The sequence below is a fragment of the Pongo abelii genome, chromosome 22 (assembly GCF_028885655.2).
Source record: "Pongo abelii isolate AG06213 chromosome 22, NHGRI_mPonAbe1-v2.0_pri, whole genome shotgun sequence".
NCBI classification, from domain to species: Eukaryota; Metazoa; Chordata; class Mammalia; order Primates; family Hominidae; genus Pongo; species Pongo abelii.
In genome coordinates this window covers 53,986,503-54,006,214 of record NC_072007.2, presented here as the reverse complement: position 1 = coordinate 54,006,214, position 19,712 = coordinate 53,986,503, and the positions used below count along the sequence as shown (strand labels likewise).

Below are 19,712 nucleotides of genomic sequence, written 5' to 3'. Positions count from 1 at the left end.
CCTTAGCTCTCTAATGTGTTCAAGAAGACCTGTGATTTTGGTAAATTATCTCTCCCTCTGCCCCCGGAAAGAATGGGGTAGCTGTTACCAGTTTTCTGTATCCTAAGCTAAAGCTGGAAATCAGGAATTTATTTAAACATTGAAATTGTTAAATTTCTACTCAACTGTAGTCACTATTCTTTTTTTTTTTTCTTTTATTATTATTATTATTATTATTATTATACTTTAGGTTTTATGGTACATGTGCGCAATGTGCAGGTAAGTTACATATGTATACATGTGCCATGCTGGTGCGCTGCACCCACCAACTCGTCATCTAGCATTAGGTATATCTCCCAATGCTATCCCTCCCCCCTCCCCCCACCCCACAACAGTCCCCAGAGTGTGATGTTCCCCTTCCTGTGTCCATGTGTTCTCATTGTTCAATTCCCACCTATGAGTGAGAATATGCAGTGTTTGGTTTTTTGTTCTTGCGATAGTTTACTGAGAATGATGATTTCCAATTTCATCCATGTCCCTACAAAGGACGTGAACTCATCATTTTTTATGGCTGCATAGTATTCCATGGTGTATATGTGCCACATTTTCTTAATCCAAAGGACTATAAATCATGCTGCTATAAAGACACATGCACACGTATGTTTATTGCGGCATTATTCACAGTAGCAAAGACTTGGAACCAACCCAAATGTCCAACGATGATAGACTGGATTAAGAAAATGTAGTCACTATTCTTTAACGATAGGTTAGTGTAGTACAGAGGAGGTTTGGCCCAGTGAATCTACTTCCCAGGATGTCAGTTCTCTGGACATGTGTAAGGTGAAATAGTAACATCTGCTCTAATTACTTTACATATTGTGAATTTTCTACTGAACCGTAGTAAATGATAGCACATTGATAGCAATGTGATTGTTTCCAGTAACTTGGATAAGAGGGAAAATGAAGAGCGTAAAAGAGACGGAAATCTTCACAGTCCTGGAAGATTAACTGCTTAACTTGCTAGTGAAATCTTTTAAATGCTTTTTCTGCTTTTCAGTGATTTGAAAATCATGATTGTACTCCTTGTCTCTGGTTTATGTATTCAAATAATATCAGATAATAATTGCAGCATCAAAATTACTTTTTGATGATTGATAATTTGGGGGCAGGACTGGATCCAGCTTAGTCTTCCAGGGACCTTCCTAGTTACACAAAGTTACCAGCAGAGTACCTTTGTGTCAGTGACCGTGGCTGCTCTTGGCCTGCCAATACCTCCTCCTCCACACACTCACACCAACACTTGGAGGCAGTGTGGCGTGCAGAAAAGGCCAGGTGGGGCTTGAGGCCCCATGTCCATTGCTGCTTCTGCCACTGACTAACCCTGTATTCTTGAATATATGACCGTCGGTTTTTGTCTTCTGAGAAGAGTCTGACACTAGATGACAATTATGGTATCCCAGTCCTAGAATTGTGTGACTCTGCATGTGGAAGAATAAGGTGCCAGTTTTGAGCTTAAACTTACTGGTCTTCTGTTGTCAGAGTCTAAGTCAGCAGTGAAGGGTCAATAAACAGGCATTTGGGTTGTTTCCACCTTTTGGCTGTTATGGATAATGCTGATACGCGCATTCGTGCAGAAGTTTATGTGTGGATGTATGTTTCAGTTTTTCTGGGTATCTGCCTCGGGGTGGAATAGCAGGGTGTGGTAACTCTGTTTAGCTTTTTGAGGAACTGCCAGACAGGTTTCCACAGTGACTGTACCATTTTATGTGCTGGTGGCTCCCTTTCCCCATGTCTTCAGAACAGCCCATCTTTTTCTAGGTGTGCAGGAGTCCTTGTTGCTGTTTTTGGTTCTTTGAGCACCCATTTGTTTCTCATGTACCTTGATCTCTAGGAGAGATCATTAGCGTTGTCCTGGTTCCCCCATTGTGGTTGAACTTCCTGAAAGGTGAGGTTAGTTTGGAGAGAGTTGATTTATAACTTGAGCACTGATCAACATTATTTTTTCCTCTTTTTTTTTGCGGAATCACCTGTTGAATCATCTGTCAGGACAATAGCTGAACAGAAACTTTTAATGCAACAGGTAGCAAACAAATACAATTTGAGGCACTATAAGAAAGAAGACCGCTCTGGAACCTTGACCCAGGTGACTTCATCACCAGCCTGGTATTGACTCTGTACTTTTAAGATGAGACCCTCTCAGCAAACAGCATAAAGTCAGGCTTTGGTATGGGAGTGTCGTCTACAAGATATCTTCTGGGCATGGACACTTGTTGGACTGTGGAGATAACCTTGAGGCTCTCGAGGTTTCATTAATCTTCTGTATTTTTTAGTTTTAATTTCATGTATTTATGGTCTGATCTTTATTATTTCTTTCCTTCTAGTATTTTTGAGTTTAGTTTGTTCTTACTTTTCTGTTTCCTTGGTGCGTCGTTAGATTGTTTATTTGGAGTCGTTCTACTTTTTCGATACAGGCATTTATTGCTATAAACTTCCCTCTTAGTATCGCTTTTGCCATGCCCTAGAGTTTTTGGTATGTTGTTTTTCCATTTTCATTTGTTTCAAGAAAATTTTAAATTTCTTCCCAATTTTTTCATTGACGCATTTGGTTGTTCAGGTGTATGTTGTTTAATTTCCATGTGTTTATATAGTTTCTGAGGTTCCTCTTGTTATTAATTTCTAGTTTTATTCTATTGTGGTCAGAAAAGATACTTGAGCTGGGCATAGTGGCCCATGCCTGTAATCGTAGCACTATGAGAGACTCAGGTGGGAGGACTGCTTGAGGTCAGGAGTTTCAGATGAGCCTGGGCAACGTGGCAAGATCCTATCTCTATGAAAAAAAAAGAAAAAGAAAAAAGAAAAGCTATTTGATATGATTCTACTTTTTGAATTTGTTGAGACTTGTTTTGTGGTATAAGATGTTGTCTGTAATGGAGAATGTTCCATATGCTGATGAAAAGAATGTATATTCTGTAACAGTTGGGTGAAATGTTCTGTAAAGATTCAGGTCTATTTGGTCTAGTATGTAGTTTACCTCTGATGTTTCTTTGTTGATTTTTTTTTGGTCTGGATCATCTGGCCATTACTGAGAGTGGAATGTTGAAGTCTCTACTGTTATTGTACTGCAGTCAATTTCTCCCTTTAGATTGATTAATGATTGATTTATATACTTGGATGCTGCTGTGTTGGGTGCATAGATATTTACAATTGTTATATCCTCTAGCTGAGTTGGTCCATTTTTCATTATATAGTGACTTGGTCTCTTTTCACAGTCTTTGACTTGTAGTCTATTTTATCTGATATAGATGTAGCTACTCCTGTTTTTTTTTGGTTTCCAGTTGCGTAGATATCTTTTTCCACCCTTCACTTTCAGTCTGTATGTGCCTTTATGGGTGAAGTGGGTTTCTTGTAGGCAGCATGTAGTTGAGTCTTGTTTCTTTCCATTCAGCCACTCCATATTTCTTTTAATTAGAAAATTGAATCTGTTTATATTCAGTGTTACTATCGATAAATAAGGACTTATTACTGCTAATTTGTTGCTTGTTTCCTGGTTGTTTTGCAACTCCTCTCTTTTTTCTTGCTTTCTTACTGTCATCCTTTATGGTTAAGTGATTTTCTCTGGTGTGTTTTAGTTCATTGCTTTTTATTTTTAGTGCATCTATTACAGATTTTTGCTTTGTGATTACCATGAGGCTTACAAAAAAAATCTTTAGATATAACAAGTTATTTTAAAGAGATGACTTATCTTTGATCACAAAAAAATAGAAACAAAGACAAAACTAAAAATACCCCTATACTTTAACTCCATCCCCCATATTTTGACTTTTTGTTATCTCAATTTACGTGTTTATATTACCTGTCTTTTAATAGGTCGCTGTAGCTCTGATTGTTTCTGTTTCTAGGCTTCACACTAGAGTTTTGCGTGGATTGCACATCGTGAGTACAGTATTCGAGTATTCTGGGGTTGTCTGTGTACCAGTGTGTTTTATATTTATTTTATATGTTTATTTAAGTATTTCTTTTTCCAGTAGGTTTTATACCCTCAATTTTTTTTCTTTCTGCATGTTAGTGTGTTTTTCTTTCAGTTTGAGGAACTTCCTTTAGCATTTCTTCTAAGATAGGTCTGGTTGGTGGTAAATTCTCTCAGTGTTTGGGAAAGACTTCATTAGTCCTTCATATTTGAAGGATGGCTTTGCTGGATGCGATATTCTTGTATAGTGTTTTCTTTCTTTCAGAACCTTGAAAATATCATCCCACTCCTTCCTGGCCTATATGATTTCTTCTTCTTTTTTTTCTGAGACAGAATCTTGCTCTCTTGCCCAGGCTGGAGTGCAGTGGCACAGTCTCGGCTCACTGCAGCCTCCAGCTCCCAGGTTCAAGTGATTCTCCTGCCTTAGCCTCCCGAGTAGCTGAGACCACAGGCACGTGCCACCACGCCTAGCTAATTTCTGTTTTCTTAGTGGAGACAGGGTTTCACCATCTTGGCCAGACTGGTCTCAAACTCCTAACCTCAAGTGATCTGCCCGCCTTGGCCTCCCAAAGTGCTGGGATTACAGGCATGAGCCACTGTGCCCCGCCTGGCTTGTATAGTTTCTGTTGAGAAGTCTGTCGCTATATGAATTGGAGTTCCTTTGTTACTTGCTTCTTTTCTTTTGCTGTTTTTAAGTTTCTCTCTTTATTTCTGAATGTTGAGAATTTGATTAGTATGTACCTTGGGGTACACTCATTTAAATTGACTCTGGTGTTCTGTGGTCTTCCTATAGCTGGATATTTATATCTTAAGTTTTGGAAGTTTTCTGTTATTTCTTTGAATAAGCTTTCTACCCCTTATTGTTGCTCATCACCTTGTTGAACACCATAATTCTTAGATTGGGTCTTTTGAGGTAATTTTCTATATCTTGTAGAAATAGAATATTGGGTCTTTTGAGGTAATTTTCTATATCTTGTTCATTCCTTTGCTTTTTTCTTTTTCTCCTCTCTGTGTTTTTGGATAGCTTGTCTCTGAGCTCAGTGATTCTCTGATTGATCCATTCCGCTGTTGACAGCCTCAAATTAATTTTTCAGTTCAGCAAATGTATTTCTCAGTTCCAGGATTTCTGTTTGATGGTGATGGTGATGATGATGATGATGATGATGATGATGATTTTTTAGAGATGGGATCTTGCTCTGTTACCCAGGCTGGAGTCCAGTGGTACAATTCTAGCTCACTGCAACCTCGAACTCCTGGGCTCAAGCAATGCTTCCACCTCAGCCTCCTGAGTAGGTAAGACTACAGGCGATCACCACAGTGCTTGGCTAATTTTTTATGTTTTTTGTAGAGATGGGGTCTTGCTATGTTGCTGAGGCTGTTCTCAAACTCCTGGCCCCAAGGCCCCTATCTCAACCTTCCACAGTGTTGGGATTACAGGCATGAGCCACTGTGCCCAGCAGTTTGATTGTTTTACGTTTCAATCTCTTTATTAAATTTCTGTGACAAGTTTCTGAATTACTTTTCTATGTTATCTTGGAGATCACTGAATTTCCTTAAAACTACTATTTTGAATTCTTGGTCAGAGAGCTCACATATTGCCATCTTGTTGGAGACAGTCACTGGTTCCTTGCTTTGTCTGTTTGGGGAGGCCATGGTTCCCTGTTTCCTGTTGTTTCTTATGGATATATGTCTATGTCTTTGCATTGAAAGAGTATTTATTCCAGTCTTGTCTGTCTTAGTTATTTTGGTTTTTACTGGATATGTTTACTTAGAGATTCTTTGTAATTTACTTGTTGAATTTCTTCCTTTTTTTCTGCTAGGTTGCTGCCTCTTTATAGGCACTAGATGGTGCCTTAAGCCCAGGTTTACCTTGGCTCTAGGGAACCATCAGAGTGTTGCCCATTCCGAATGGGGGAGGTCACAAAGAGGATAACCCGGCAGTGTGGGAATACTGGCAAGGCATCTGTGCCCAGGGGACCTGTGGGACATACCTTCTACTGTGTGCATCTGCTGAACGGCCACTCTGATTTGGTGTCTTCTCTGGCCAAGTTACAGAGCAGCATTTCCAGGGCTGGGAATAGTAGTTCTGCTTCCCCACTTTGCCTCTGGCTATCCTCAGGGATAGTTTCCCTTCAGGTACTTACAGTGCTTCCCATGGGTTGAAGCAGGGACAGGTCTTCTGCCAGGGAACCTAAGATGGTGGGACAGTAGTTGTTCACTTCCATCTGCTTTTTCCAGTGTAGCAACTGAGTTGGGGAAATTTTCCTCACGCTTGGTGCTGGGCACATTATGGAAACGGGTGTCACAGGTATGAAAGTCCAGTTGTCTTACTGTCTGTTCAGAGTTTTTTTCACTTGTCTGTTGCCGTGAGAGCTGTTTGATCCTCATATTTAGAGTTCTGGGATATTGCTGCTGATAATCTTGGAGCTGCTGTATGTTCGTTTTTGGTTTTCTTTTGGGAAGCAGTGAAGCCAACTTGCTTCTATGCCATCGTTTGGAACCAGAAACTCCTTGTTGCCCATATTTTAATTGGGTTATTTTCCTTTCTGTTACTGAGTTGTAAGAGGTATTTGTAATATACTAGTACCTTATCAGAGATATGATTTTGAAATACAGCCATACCTCAGAGATACTGTAGGTTTGGTTCCAGATGACTGCAATAAAGCAAATAGCACAATAAAGTGAGTCACATGAAATTTTTGGTTTCCCAGCATATACAAAAGTTGTGTTTACAGTGTACTTTAGTCTGTTAAGTATGAAATTAGCTGGGTGTGGCGGTGTAGGCCTGTAGTCCCAGCTACTCAGGAGGTTGAGGGTGCAGTGAGCTGTGATTGTGTCACTGCACTCCAGCCCAGGTGACAGAGTAAGATTCAAAAAAATAAGAATTTTATAGCTTTAATTCTTTTTTTTTTTCTTTTTTTGAGATGGAGTCTTGCTCTGTCGCTTAGGCTGGAGTGCAGTGGTGCGATCTCCACTCACTGCAAGCTCCGCCTCCCGGGTTCACACCATTCTCCTGCCTCAGCATCCTGAGTAGCTGGGACTAAGGCGCCCGCCACCGCGCCCGGCTAATTTTTTTTTTTTTTTTTGTATTTTTAGTAGAGACGGGGTTTCACCATACTAGCCAGGATGGTCTTGATCTCCTGACCTCGTGATCTGCCCGCCTCAGCCTCCCAAAATACTGGGATTACAGGCGTGAGCCACCACGCCCCGCCAGCTTTAATTCTTATATTCAGATATTTGATCCATTTTGAGTTTATATTTGTATATGGTGTGTGGTAGGTATCCAGCTTCCTTCCTTTGCATGTGAATATCCAGTTGTTTTAGCACCATTTGTTCAAAAGATTATTCTTTTATCATTTCTCCATTGATTTGTCTTGGCACCTTTGTTGGAATTCAGTTGACCATAAATGTGAGGATTTATTTCTGTCCTCTCAGTTCTACCATTGATTTACATGTCTGTCATTCTGCCAATACCCTATTATTACTTTTTTTGCTCAAAATAAGATGAAATTATTACAGTCTAAAGCAAAAGTATCAGACATAGTGCGTCTCAACTCTGTACATCCTTTTCAGCATGAATAATTGACACCAGATTCTTTTTTTTTTTAAATGGGGTCTGACTCTAATCGCCCAGGCTGGAGTACAGTGGCGTGATCATAATTCACTGTAGCCTCAAACTCCTGGGTGCAAGCAATCCTCCCACCTCAGCCTGGGTAGCTGGGACTATAGGCATGAGCCACACCTAGCTAATTTTTATTTTTATTTTGTAGAGATGGGGTCTCACTATGTTGCCTAAGACTCATCTCAAACTTCTAGGCTCAAGTGATCCTCCTACCTTGGCCTCCAAAAGTATTGGGATTATAGGTGTGAGCCACTGTGCTTGGCCCAGATTTATTTCCTTTTTTGTTTGAGACTGAGTTTTGCTCTGTTGCCCAGGCTGGAGTGCAGTGGCACCATCTCGGCTCACTGCAACCTCTGCCTCCCGGGTTCAAGTGATTCTTCTGCCTCAGCCTCCTGAATAGATGGGATTACAGGTGCATGCCACCACACCTGGCTAATTTTTGTATTTTTGGTAGAGACGGGGTTTCTCCATGTTGGCCAGGCTGGTCTCAAACTCTTGACCTCAGGTGATCCACCCGCCTTGGCCTCTGAAAGTACTGCGATTACGGGTGGGAGCCACCGTACCTGGCCCCATTTCTTAAATTATGTAATTATTATACTAACCTCTAGAATTACCTGTAAACACTTTTAATGAAAAATGAACCTAGAAAAACCATTTTAACAGAAAAATTAACTGGGAGTTTTTTAATTTTGGTAGATGGTAACAAAGTCAATTCTGTAGGCCCTGAATTGACTCACAAGCATTCTAGATAGATTAAATATCAGTAAGCAAAGTACAAATTACCATGTAAAACAAAGAAATTCCAACAGATTGACAAATACTGAAGCTGTGTAGAAGTTTATTCACATTTATTTTACTTTGTAGTTCATGTTTTAGTGATATTTAATGAAATGCAGCATTGGCATTTGCAGTTGCAATACTGGATATATGATACAGACTTCATTTACCAGTACATTTGTTGTGTTGGGCATTGTTGCTTGCTATGATATATATATATATATATATATATATATATATATATATATATATTTTTTTTTTTTCTTCAGCGATGTATTAGTAATGTTTCTATTTTCTATTGCTGTGTAACAAACCTCCTCAAAATATAAAGTCTTAAAATTTATCTTGCTCGTAGGTCTACAGTTTGGTCAGGCTTGGAAGGGACAGTTTGCTGCTGCTGCTCTCCAACATCTGGGTTTCTGCTGGGTTTCAGTATATTATCTGAGGTTATTTACATGAATAATGCTTTCCCCTGAAAAGCTACCTAAAAGCTATCTTTTATGTGTTTCTGATGCCAAATGCTTACTTGCTTTGTTTTTCTCCTAAAATATTTCCTTAGTAAAACTAGAATGTGTCATATTCTGGAAAATGTACCTATCAGGTTAAAATTCATTGACCAAAGAAGGTAAGTTTATGTCATGGAAAGGTCCTGTCCTCAGTAAAGTTATGGCTGTCATCAAAGTGTGTACTTGAAGACACTGCACCAATGATATGGTTAAAATGCTGCAAAGACAAGTAGAAAGGGGGAAAAATCTGTTAGGTTTGGTGGACTCTACTGTCCCTCTTGTGGTCCATCTGGGACCAGGTGAACAAAAGTAAATAGTAATGTCAAAGATCTGAGTTCGCGAAGCTGGCCTGGTAACATGAAATTTTATATTCTGCCATCAGATTACATCCAGTCAAAGGCAGAGAAATAAGTGATAAAACTCAACTTCCATTTTTCATAATTCTTAGCAAGCCAAAAATAGAAGAAGACTTCTTTAAATTGATAAAGGGTATCTACCAGAAACAGATCAGACATCACACTTAACTGTGAATTTTTAGAAGCGTTTCCATTAAAATCAGGAGCAAGGCAATGCTGCTGCCCCATCTCTTTTCCACCTTGGTCTCATCATTTGGCTTAGAAATCTTAGTCAGTTTGAATCATGCTTTACTGTCAGACCCAACTAAAGAAAACTCTTAACAAACACATACATAAATGCACTTGGATCATTGAATACTTCGAGGTATTTGGAAATGTTGATGGAGCCAGTAATGGCTGCAGCACTGCCCATTGGGAGCAGTGTAATTACTCGGTCTGGTCTTCAGGCCGATTCACAGGGCCTCAGGCATGAAGAAATGGGATACTTGCTGTTCCACAATGGGACATAAAATTGAAAAAATAAGTTTTCTTCAAAATCCATTTTCATACTTTTTTTTGACTACATATAATTTCAGTTTTGTATCATGGCTAAAAGTTATTAGCAAATATAGATTGAATATTCCTTATCTGAAATGCCCGGGACCAGAAGTGTTTTGGATTTTGGAATACTTGCATTATACCTACTGGTTCAACACTCTAATTCAAAAATCTGAAATCTGCAATGCTCTGTGAGGGTGACCTTTGTGTGTCTTTGTCAGTGCTCAAAAATGTTTAGATTTTGGAGCATTTTGGATTTTGGGTTTTCAGATTACGGATGCCATTAAAAGTGAATTTTCACATCCTTAGTCCCAGATAAGGTAATCAGCCCCCACCTTATGTTTGGACCCTGACTGCCTGCAGCTGCTTAATGCAGCACTCTGGAGCATGGTGACTGCAGACTTGGTTAGATTCCAGGGCTCAGTTTCACTCTTTCAGCGCTTGCTAATCACAGTGCACATTACTTAATATTTCAGTAACTCTTGTGGTTGTCAGTGATTCTTTCTGAGCTGTCATTTTTGTTGATAATACTTTTTTTTTTTTTTGAGACAGGGCTTTGCTCTGTCACCCAGGCTGGAGTGCAGTGGCATGATCATGGCTCACTGCAGCCTCTACCTCCTGGGCTCAAGCAATCCTTCTGCCTCCACCTCCTGAATAGCTAGGACTACAGGTGCACACACCATGCCCGGCTAATTTTTAAATTTTTTGTAGAGATAGGGTCTTGCTGTGTTGCCCAGGCTGGTCTTGAACTTGTGGCCTCAAGCAGTCCTCCCACCTCAGTCTCTCAAAATGTTGGGATTACAGGTGTGAACCACCATGCCTAGCAATTTCATTTGTAAATGCCTCGTTGTCAGCTGTGTTTTCATTAGGTCTTTTAGAAGAAAAACAGCAACAAATACTCTGTTGTGCACAAAATTGTCTAGGTTCTGAGTTATAGTGATCTTGATGCTTTGTTTCATTTTCTGTTGCAGATGTTGCTGCTATAGCATGTGGTCGTGAATTCTTGGTTAATTCAAGCCGGGTGCTCTTGGACACCATATTGCAGCTTCTGGGAGACTTGAAGCCAGGACAGTGCACCAAACTCAAAGTGTATGGTGGATGATTTTACAAAGTTAATCCTATTTGCATACTAATTAGACCGTGCTGAGCGGGCCTCTCTTCAAGTCAACACAGTTAATTTTGGTGGTAGTTTTAACAACTAGAAGAAATCAATTGCCTGGAGAAGTTAAGGGCATGCACTGTCTCTTAAATAGCATTTTAGAAAATAAATTTAAGGAAGGAATGTTCTCGCCTTAGAGCAATCAGTGAGTCCCAGTACTATCACACGGTACTTCATGGTTATGTCAAAATGAATTTAAATAGGTATCTGCTATGGTAGCACCGCACTTCCAGGTACTAAAATCTGTATTTGTTTTCTATTTTTATGTAACAAATTATCACCAACTTGGCGGCTAAAACAACACCATTTATTATTTCATAGTTTGGTAAGTCAGAAGTCTGAGTGGGTTTGAGAGGTTCTCTGCATAGGTCAAAAGTGAGGTGTTTTCCAGGGTGGGATCTTTTGAGAGAATCTGGGGGAGGAATCTGCTTCTGGGCACTTTGAAGTGGCTGGCGGAGTCCAGTGTCTTGGTTTCTAGGACCGAGTTCCCTGTTTCCCAGCTGGCTGGTCAGCTGTGGGTCAGTGGCTGAGGCAGCTTGCATTGCTTCTCACAGGGGCCCCATCTTCAAGCCATAGTCGCTCATTGAATCCTTCCCATGTTTCCAGTCTCGGAGACTTCCTCTTCTGCTACCAGCAAGATGAAACTCTGCTTTTATTCTTTTGTTAAAAAATTTACTTCAAGAAGGCAAAAACTCTGCTTCTTATAGATTTATGTGTTTAGATTAGGCATACCTGGATAAACTCCTTTTGATTAACTCTTGAGTGAGCTGGTTAGTAACCTTAACTACATCTACAGAATCCCCTTTTCCAGGCAATGACATAATCAGCATGTGATAATTTATAGTCCCAGAGATTAGGGCAGGAAATCTTGGGAGAGGGGCAGTGTAGGATTCTGCCACTCACACTGTTCATTCTGAGTGTTGCCTTTGACTTCTTAGAGCATCTTTATTTTTTAATTATTTTTTTAAAGAGACCGAGTCTCTACATACATTGCCCAGGCTGGCCTCAAACTCTTAGGCGTTCAAGTAATCCTTCCACCTCAGCCTCCTGAGTAGCTGGGACTACAGGCATGTGCCACCATGCCCTGCTGTGGAGCACTTTTTTTTTTTTTTTTTTTGAGACGGAGTCTCACTCTGTCACCCAGGCTGGAGTGCAGTGGCGTGATCTTGGCTCACTGCAAACTCCGCCTCCCGGGTTCACACCATTCTCCTGCCTCAGCCTTCCGAGTAGCTGGGATTACAGGCGCCTGTCACCATGCCCAGCTAATTTTTTGTATTTTTAGTAGAGATGGGGTTTCACCGTGTTAGCCAGGATGGTCTCGATCTCCTGACCTCGTGATCCGCCCGCCTCGGCCTCCCAAAGTGCTGGGATTATAGGCATGAGCCACCGCGCCCGGCCTAACACTTTTTAAAAGTAAGAGCTTCTGTAAAGTCTGTGCCAGGTGCTTCCAACACCTGTGTAATCCTGGCCTCGATGTCTCTTGTTTTTTTCCCATGAGAGTTGAGATTTTCCTGTTTCTTCATATGCCAAGTAATTTTGGATTTATCCTGGACATTTATGTGATCACTGGTCTTGTTTAAATCCTTGGGAAATGCTGGTGTTTATATTTTCACAGGCAGTCAACCCCTTTGGGTCAGATTCCAGCCAGCCTTTTCTCTGTTTGGTTTCAGTGTGTCGTCCTGTTTTCAGAGTCTTTACAGTGCTACTGGAACTGCCCCTCATGAGTACCGCCCAGTGGCCAGTCTGAGACCTGGGTGGTCTGGATCTTAGGTTCAGAGTCTTTCAGATGCTGTTTATGATCAGATCCACACAGGCACAACTTGGGATGAGGCCAGGAATTTATAAACAACTTTGTGGGGTCACTTTTCTGAGCTGTTAACTCTCTGGGTACACTTTAGTTACCTGGGACTGCCTTTTCCAGTCCCCCAGCTGGAATGCTACGGCTTCATATACCCTGCTGTGTCCAAGTGCCTGCGACTCAGCCCTCATCCCGCCCTGCGACAGGAGTTGAGAAGCTCTTAGAGCTTTCAGGTGTAAGGAAAAAATTCCTTTCCCCCAGAGTTTGAGTTACCTGGGGGATGTCCCCACCGCTACTGTGCTTGGTTGCTGGCAGAAGACCCCTTTCCCACTCCGTGAGCCTCACTAGAGACCTTCTCCTGGTGCTCTCTGTGTGGCTCAGGGCTACTTCTGGGTTTTGGAGCTCCCTCGAGTCCAGGCCAGGGACACTAGAGGAAAAAGTGGTAAACTCTCTGCTGGTTTAGTGGTTCTTAAAATTTTGATCTTCTTCCCCTATCTGCCTGCTACTGTTTACTTTTCAGAGTCCTCAAATAGCTGCTTCATGTGTTCTCTTTGGAATTTATAGCTGCATTCAGTGGAAGTGAGACTGGAGGGTATGTTCAGGCCATCTTATCCAGAACCAAGCTTTCTAGTCCATTTTAATATTTTTTGCTAACAAATACGTATACATACATAATACATATAATACAGTGTAACATATATGCAAAAGAATTTTTTTTTTTTTTTGAGACAGAGTCTTGCTTTGTAACCCAGGCTGGAGCACAGTGGTATGAACATGGCTCACTGCAGCCTCGACCTCTTAGGCTTAAGTTATCCTCCCAGCTCAGCCTTCTGAGTAGCTGGGACCATCGGTGCATGCCACCATGCCTGGCTAATTGTTAAATTTTTAAAATTTTTTTGTAGAGACGGGGTCTCTCCATGTTGCCCAGGCTGGCATAGATGGTTTTGTTTGGGGGTATAATTTTACAAATTGCTTGTGGATCTAGTTCATTCCTTTTAAGTGCCTTGCATCAAAGGAGATGTAATATTTGGATTATCCTTCCCTGACTGATGGGCATTGAAGTTACTTTCGGGTTTTACTTGACAAATATAATGCCGTAGTGAACATCCTTGATAAACTCTTTGCTAACCTGTCTGAGAGTTCTCTAGGAGTTTTCCCAGAAGAAATATTTGAGAAGTAGGACATGGAGATTTTCAATTTGATGAGATGCTGCCAAACTGGTCACCATAGTGTACATTTCTACCTGTACCATGTCAGTGTTCGTGTTTCCCACGTCCTTGTCAGCACTTTGCTATTTATTATATTCCTTTAAAGAAAAAAAATATATGTGTATATGGAGAGAGAGAGAGGTGCCGGGGGAAGAGGGGGAGAGACAGGGTCTTGCTGTGTTACCCAGGCTGGAGTGCAGTGGTGCAATCACAGCTCACTGCAGCCCCGACCTCCGGGGCTCAAGTGATCCTCCCATCCCAGCCTCCCAAGTAGCTGGAGTCCCAGCTACTCTGCACGCCACCATGCCCAGCTAATTTTTTTTTTTTGGTATTTTTTGTAGAGACAGGGTCTCACCTTGTTGCCCAGGCTTGTCTCAAACTCCTAAGCTCAAGTGATCCACCTACCTTGGCCTCCCAGAGTGTTGGGATTATGGCGTGAGCCACTGCACCTGGCCTTAAAGAGTATTTTTATCATCCACCTATCATCTGTGTGTCTTCGTCCTTCTCTCCCTTCCTTCAGATTTAGATTGCCAGTGAGGTTGAGGCTCTTCACATGTTTGTGCCATTCCAGTTCTTCCTTTGAGTCACCTCTCTGTGTCTTGTACCCACCTTCCTGTTGGGCTGCGTTTTTCTTAGTGATCTGCTGTAGGCTTTTGTGTGTGCTGGATACTAATCCATTACCTCTTCTGCTTCTATGGTCTGTACAAGGTCCATATTTATGGGCCAGCTAAAGTCCCCCTTCAACTTCCAAGGCAAAGCTGTGTGTGAGGGCTGGGTCACTTCTAGCCTCTCTGGTTCCAGTCCCTGGAGCTCTGTGCCTTTGGGTCCTGGTGAGCTCTTGTTGATTGCAGTGGGAGATGGGGAGAATTGCCTTCAGAGCCATTCACTGACTTTCTTGGCAGTCTTCCATTTGGCCACTGAGCAAAGCTGCGTGTTTAGCCTCTATCCTGACTCGGGATCTCAGCATGCACCAGCCTGAGAGGGGCCTTCCCCCTGGGATCTTTGGCTGCCTTCCAACATGCTCATGGCTTGTTCCCTCTCACCGCATCTCCAAGGCACTGTTCTCCCCTCTTTTCACCTCCCCCACTTCACTAATGCCCACCCTTGAGTCCTCTGGAGCCCCAGGACCTTTCGCATGCTATAAATCAGCCTCTTTTCTTCCTTGCCTGCCCCTGCCTTGGATATAGCTTGCCTCTCTCTGGGGAACTGTACTTTCACTGCCACTTTCATGATCGAAGGTCACTCATTTTCAGCAGTTAGTACCTTAGACCCAGAGATAGGGGTTATTTTCTTCCTAGTTGCGCATTTTTTAAAAAGATTTAAATTTAAATTTTAGATTCAGGGGGTACATGTGCAGGTTTGTTACAAGAGTATATCGTGTGATGCCAAGGTTTGGGCTTCTATTGAATCTGTCATTCAGATAGTAGATATAGTATCCAATAGATTTTTCAGTCCTTGTTCCTGTCCCTCCCTCTCTCCTTTTGGAGTCTCCAGTGTCTCTTGTTCCCATCTTTATGTCCATGTATACCAAGGGTTTAGCTCCCACTTACAAGTGAGAACATGCAATATTTGGTTTTCTACTTCTGGATTAATTCGCTTAGGATAAGAGGATGCAGCCTCCAGCTGTGTCCATGTTGCTGCAAAGGACATGGTGGTGGTCTTTCTTTCTGGCTGCGTAGTATTCCATGGCTTATATGTACCACATTTTCTTTATCCAATCCACTGTTGATGGACACCTAGGTTGATTCTATGTCTTTGCTATTTTTGTTTTGTTTAGTTATATTTTTGAGACAGGGTCTGGGTGTTCCATCCACACTGGCATGCAGTGGTGCTATGTTATCTCACTGCAGTCTGAAACTCCTGGGCTCAAGCAATCCTTCTGCCTCGGCCTCCCAAGTACTTGGGATTACAGGCATGTGACATCACACCTGGCTAATTAAAAAAAGTATATATTTTTTTGGTAGCGATAGGGGTCTCACTTTCTTGCCCAGGATAGTCTTGAACTCCTGAACTCAAGTGAACCTTTCACCTCAGCCTCCCAAAGTGCTGGGATTTCAGGCATGAGCCACCACTTATATTTGCTATTGTGAGCAGTGCTATGATAAACTTATAAGGGCAGGTGTCTTTTTGGTAGAACAATTTTATTTTCCTTTGGCTATTTACCAAGTAATGAGATTGCTGGGTTGAATGCTAGGTCTGTTTTTAGTTCTTTGAGAAATCTCCAGACTGCTTTCCATAGGTGCTGAATTAACTTACATTCCCACCAACAGTGTATAAGAGTTCCCTTTTTTCAGTAGTTTTGCCAACATGATGTTTTTTGACTTTCTAATAATAGCCATTTTGACCGATGTGAGATAGTATCTCATTGTGGTTTTGATTTGCATTTCCCTGATGACTAGTGATGTTGGGCATTTTTTCATGTTTCGTTGGCTGCTTATATGTTTTCTTTTAAGAAGTGTCTGTTCTTGCCCTTTGCCTGCTTTTTAATGAGGTTGTGTTTTTTTTTCTTGTTGATTTGTTTAACTTAACTTCCCTATAGATTCTGGATATTAGACTTTTGTTGGATCCATAGTTTGTGAATATTTTCTCCCATTCTGTAGGTTGTCTGTTTACTCTGTTGATAGTTTCTTTTGCTATGGAGAAGCTCTTTATTTTAATTAGGTCCCAATTGTCAGTTTTTGGTTTTGTTGCAATTGCTTTTGAGGACTCAGTCAAATTCTTTGCCTAGGCCGATGTCCAGAAGACTATTTCCTAGATTTTGTTCTAGGACTTTTATAGTTTGAGGTCTTACATTTAAGTCCTTAATCCATCTTGAGTTAATTTTTATCTGTGGTTAGAGGTAGGGGTCCAGTTTCATTTGTTTGCATATGGTTAGCTATTTTTCCCAGCATCATTTATTGAACAGGGAGTCCTTTCCTCATTGCTTATTTTTGTCAATTTTGTCAAAGATCCATTGGCTGTATGTGTGCAGCTTTAATTTCTGGGTTCTGTATTCTGTTCCATTGGTCTATGTGTTTATTTTTGTACCAGTGTTATGCTGTTTTAGTTAGTGTAGCCTGGGGGTATAGTTTGAAGGTGGCCAATGTGATGGCTCTAGCTTTGTTCCTTTTTCTTAGGGTTGCTTTGGCTATTTGGCCTCTTTTTTGGTTCTATAAGAATTTTAGAAGAGTTTGTTCTAATTCTATGAAAAATGATCTTGGTAATTTAATAGCAATAGCATTGAATCTGTAGATTGCTTTGGGCAGTTTGGACATTTTCATGATATTGATTCTTCCAGTCCATGAACATGGAATGTTTTTTCAGTTGTATCATCTATGATACTTCTTTCAGCAGCGTTCTGTAGTTCTTCTTGAAGAGATCTTTCACCCCCTTGGTTAGATGTATTCCTAGGTTTTGTGTGTGTGTGTGTGTGTGTGTGTGTGTGGCTGTTATAAATAGGATTGTGTTCTTGATTTGGCTCTCAGCTTGAACCTTTTTTTTTTTTTTTTTTTGAGACAGGGTCTCACCCTTTTACCCAGGCTGGAGTGCAGTGGCATAATCACGGCTCACTGCAGTCTCGATCTCCTGATCTCAAGCGATTCTCCTGCCTGAGCATCCTGAGTAGCTGGGACTACAGGTGTGTGCCATCACACCTGACTAATTTCTGTAGTTTTTTGTAGAGACAGGGTTTCGCCATGTTGCACAAGCTGGTCTCGAACTCCTGAGCTCAAGTGAGCCGCCTTCCTTGGCTCTTCCCAAAGTGCTGGGACTACAGGCGTGAGCTACCACACCTGGCCTCCAGTTCTGTGTTGAATAGGTGTGGTAAGAGTGGATATCTCTGTCTTATTCCAGTTCTTAGGGGAAGTGTTTCTTCTAGCTGCCCATTTTAATTTTTAATGAAATGTCCCAGAATGCTCATTTTTAAAAGGCTGTTTCTCTTCCAATCTCATGCAAATTTTTTTCCTCCTTGAAAATTCAAGCAACCAGTTGCTCTCTTCACATCCAGCCTTTCTCATCACTGTACTTTTCTGGCCATCCAGGCATTTCCCTTGTTCACTGAGTACTGGCTTGTTGGTGTCCGCCTCCCCATTTCCTGCTATCTTGAATGACTTGAACATGTTTACAGGTGATTCATTCAACAATCTAATTTCAAGGTCACCTGCCTTTCTCAGCTCCCAGATTTGCTGTGCCCTTCACTGTGGCAATAGTCTGCCTTGAGCCAGATGCTGCACATAGTCACCAGGTAAACACTGCTGTGGCACTCAGGCCGCACCTCCTCTCCTCCCTGCCTCCTTTTCCTACCATTGTTCCCTCTAAACTGCAAGCCCTCCTGCTCCTCCTCCCTCCTCTTTCCTCCTGCTCACACCATTGCCTCCGTGGCCTCCCCTCCCTCTAGCTCACCCAGCCCCAGTGTGCACCACATTTCCCGATGCTTTCAACCTTGGATCAGCCCAGCCATCCTTCTCTGTTCCTACAGCTGGGGCTGTTTAGTGAGGTTTGGGAAGAAGCTTTCTTGTGTGCACGGGCTCTCGTCATTTCTCCTGGTTTCCAGCACCCCGGAATCCTCCTCTATGTCCTTTCAGCTCCCACTCATTTCCACATTGGTGGAGGCAGACCTCGGGTGTGACCCTCACGGCCTCCCTGCTCTGCTCTTCCTTGGCAGGTGGGTGTCCCAGCAGGCGGCTTTACTTCCTGCCGCACAGAGGCAAGGGCGTGAGTGTGGCTGCCTCAGCTTGGCCCTCCCTTGTTTATTCCACTCACCTTTGCTTTTTCTTCTCATGTGTCAGAGGCACATATGACCTGGATGTGTGTGTGTGGTGTGGGTGTGTATATGTGGGGGGGGCGTGGGGAAATGAGGATGTATTTGGGTGTGGTGTATGTGTATGTGGGTGTCTTTTGGGGTGTCTGGTGTGTATGGTGTGTATGTGTTTGTGTGGGGCATGTTTATGGTGTGAGTGTGAGGGAATGTGTGTGGTGTGTGTGTATATATGTTGGGGGGAGGTGGGTGTCATGTGATGTGTGTGACTGTGGTGTGTTTGTATATGTGGGACTATGGGGGATTGGGATGTGTGTATTGTGTGTGGGGGGGGAGATGTGGGTGTGGCATGCATGGTGTGTGTGGCTATGTGAGGGGGATGTGTGTGTGTGGTATGTGTATGTTGGGGGATGTTTGTGGTGTGTATGTACATGTGGAGGGTATGGGGTATGTGTGTTTGTGGGAGGCGTGTGGGGGGATATGTGGGGGTGTGTGTGTGTGTGTGTGGGTGTGGCGTGTGGGGGTGTGTGGGCTGCATATGTGGGGGTGTGTGTATGTGTGTGTGTAGGAGTGTGTGTGGTGTGGGGAATGTGGGTGTGTGTGGTATGTGTGGTGTGTGTGTGGTGTGGTGTGTGTGTCGGGGGGTGGGTGATGTGTGTTTGTGGGCTCTGTCAGCCAAGGCTGGGGCAGTTAGTGCAGTCAGCTGGTATGTTGTGTATGGTGTGTGGGGTGTGATGTGTGTGTGATCTGTGGTGTGTGATGTGGGTGTGTGATGTGTATAGTGTGTGGTGTGTGTCTGGTGTGTGGTATGTGTGTGATGTGGGTGTGTGGGCTCTGGGGCAGTTAGTGCAGTCAGCTGGTGTGTGTGTGCTGTGTGTGGTGTGTGTGATGTGTGTGTGGTATCTGTGTGGTGTGTGTGTGATGTATGTGTGTTGTGTGGTGTGTGTGATATGTGTGTGGTGGGTATGTGGTGTGTGTGATGTGTGTGTGGTGTCTTATGTGTGTGGTGTGTGTGGTGTGTGTGGTGTGTAGTGTGTGTGTGGTGTATGGTGTGTGATGTCTTTGTGT

At 42.4% G+C, this 19,712-nt stretch overlaps 1 protein-coding gene across 6 annotated transcripts in view; it reads left to right on the top strand.

Annotated features, from left to right (window-relative positions):
- Positions 1-19,712, top strand: part of HSF2BP (heat shock transcription factor 2 binding protein) — a 125,908-nt gene that overhangs the window by 34,103 nt on the left and 72,093 nt on the right. For all 6 annotated transcript variants that reach the window (XM_024239301.3, XM_024239300.3, XM_054542603.2 and 3 more), the window contains one exon: positions 10,716-10,833. In XM_024239301.3, the coding sequence (XP_024095069.2) occupies positions 10,716-10,833 (118 nt within the window). The remainder of the gene's footprint in view (positions 1-10,715; positions 10,834-19,712) is intronic.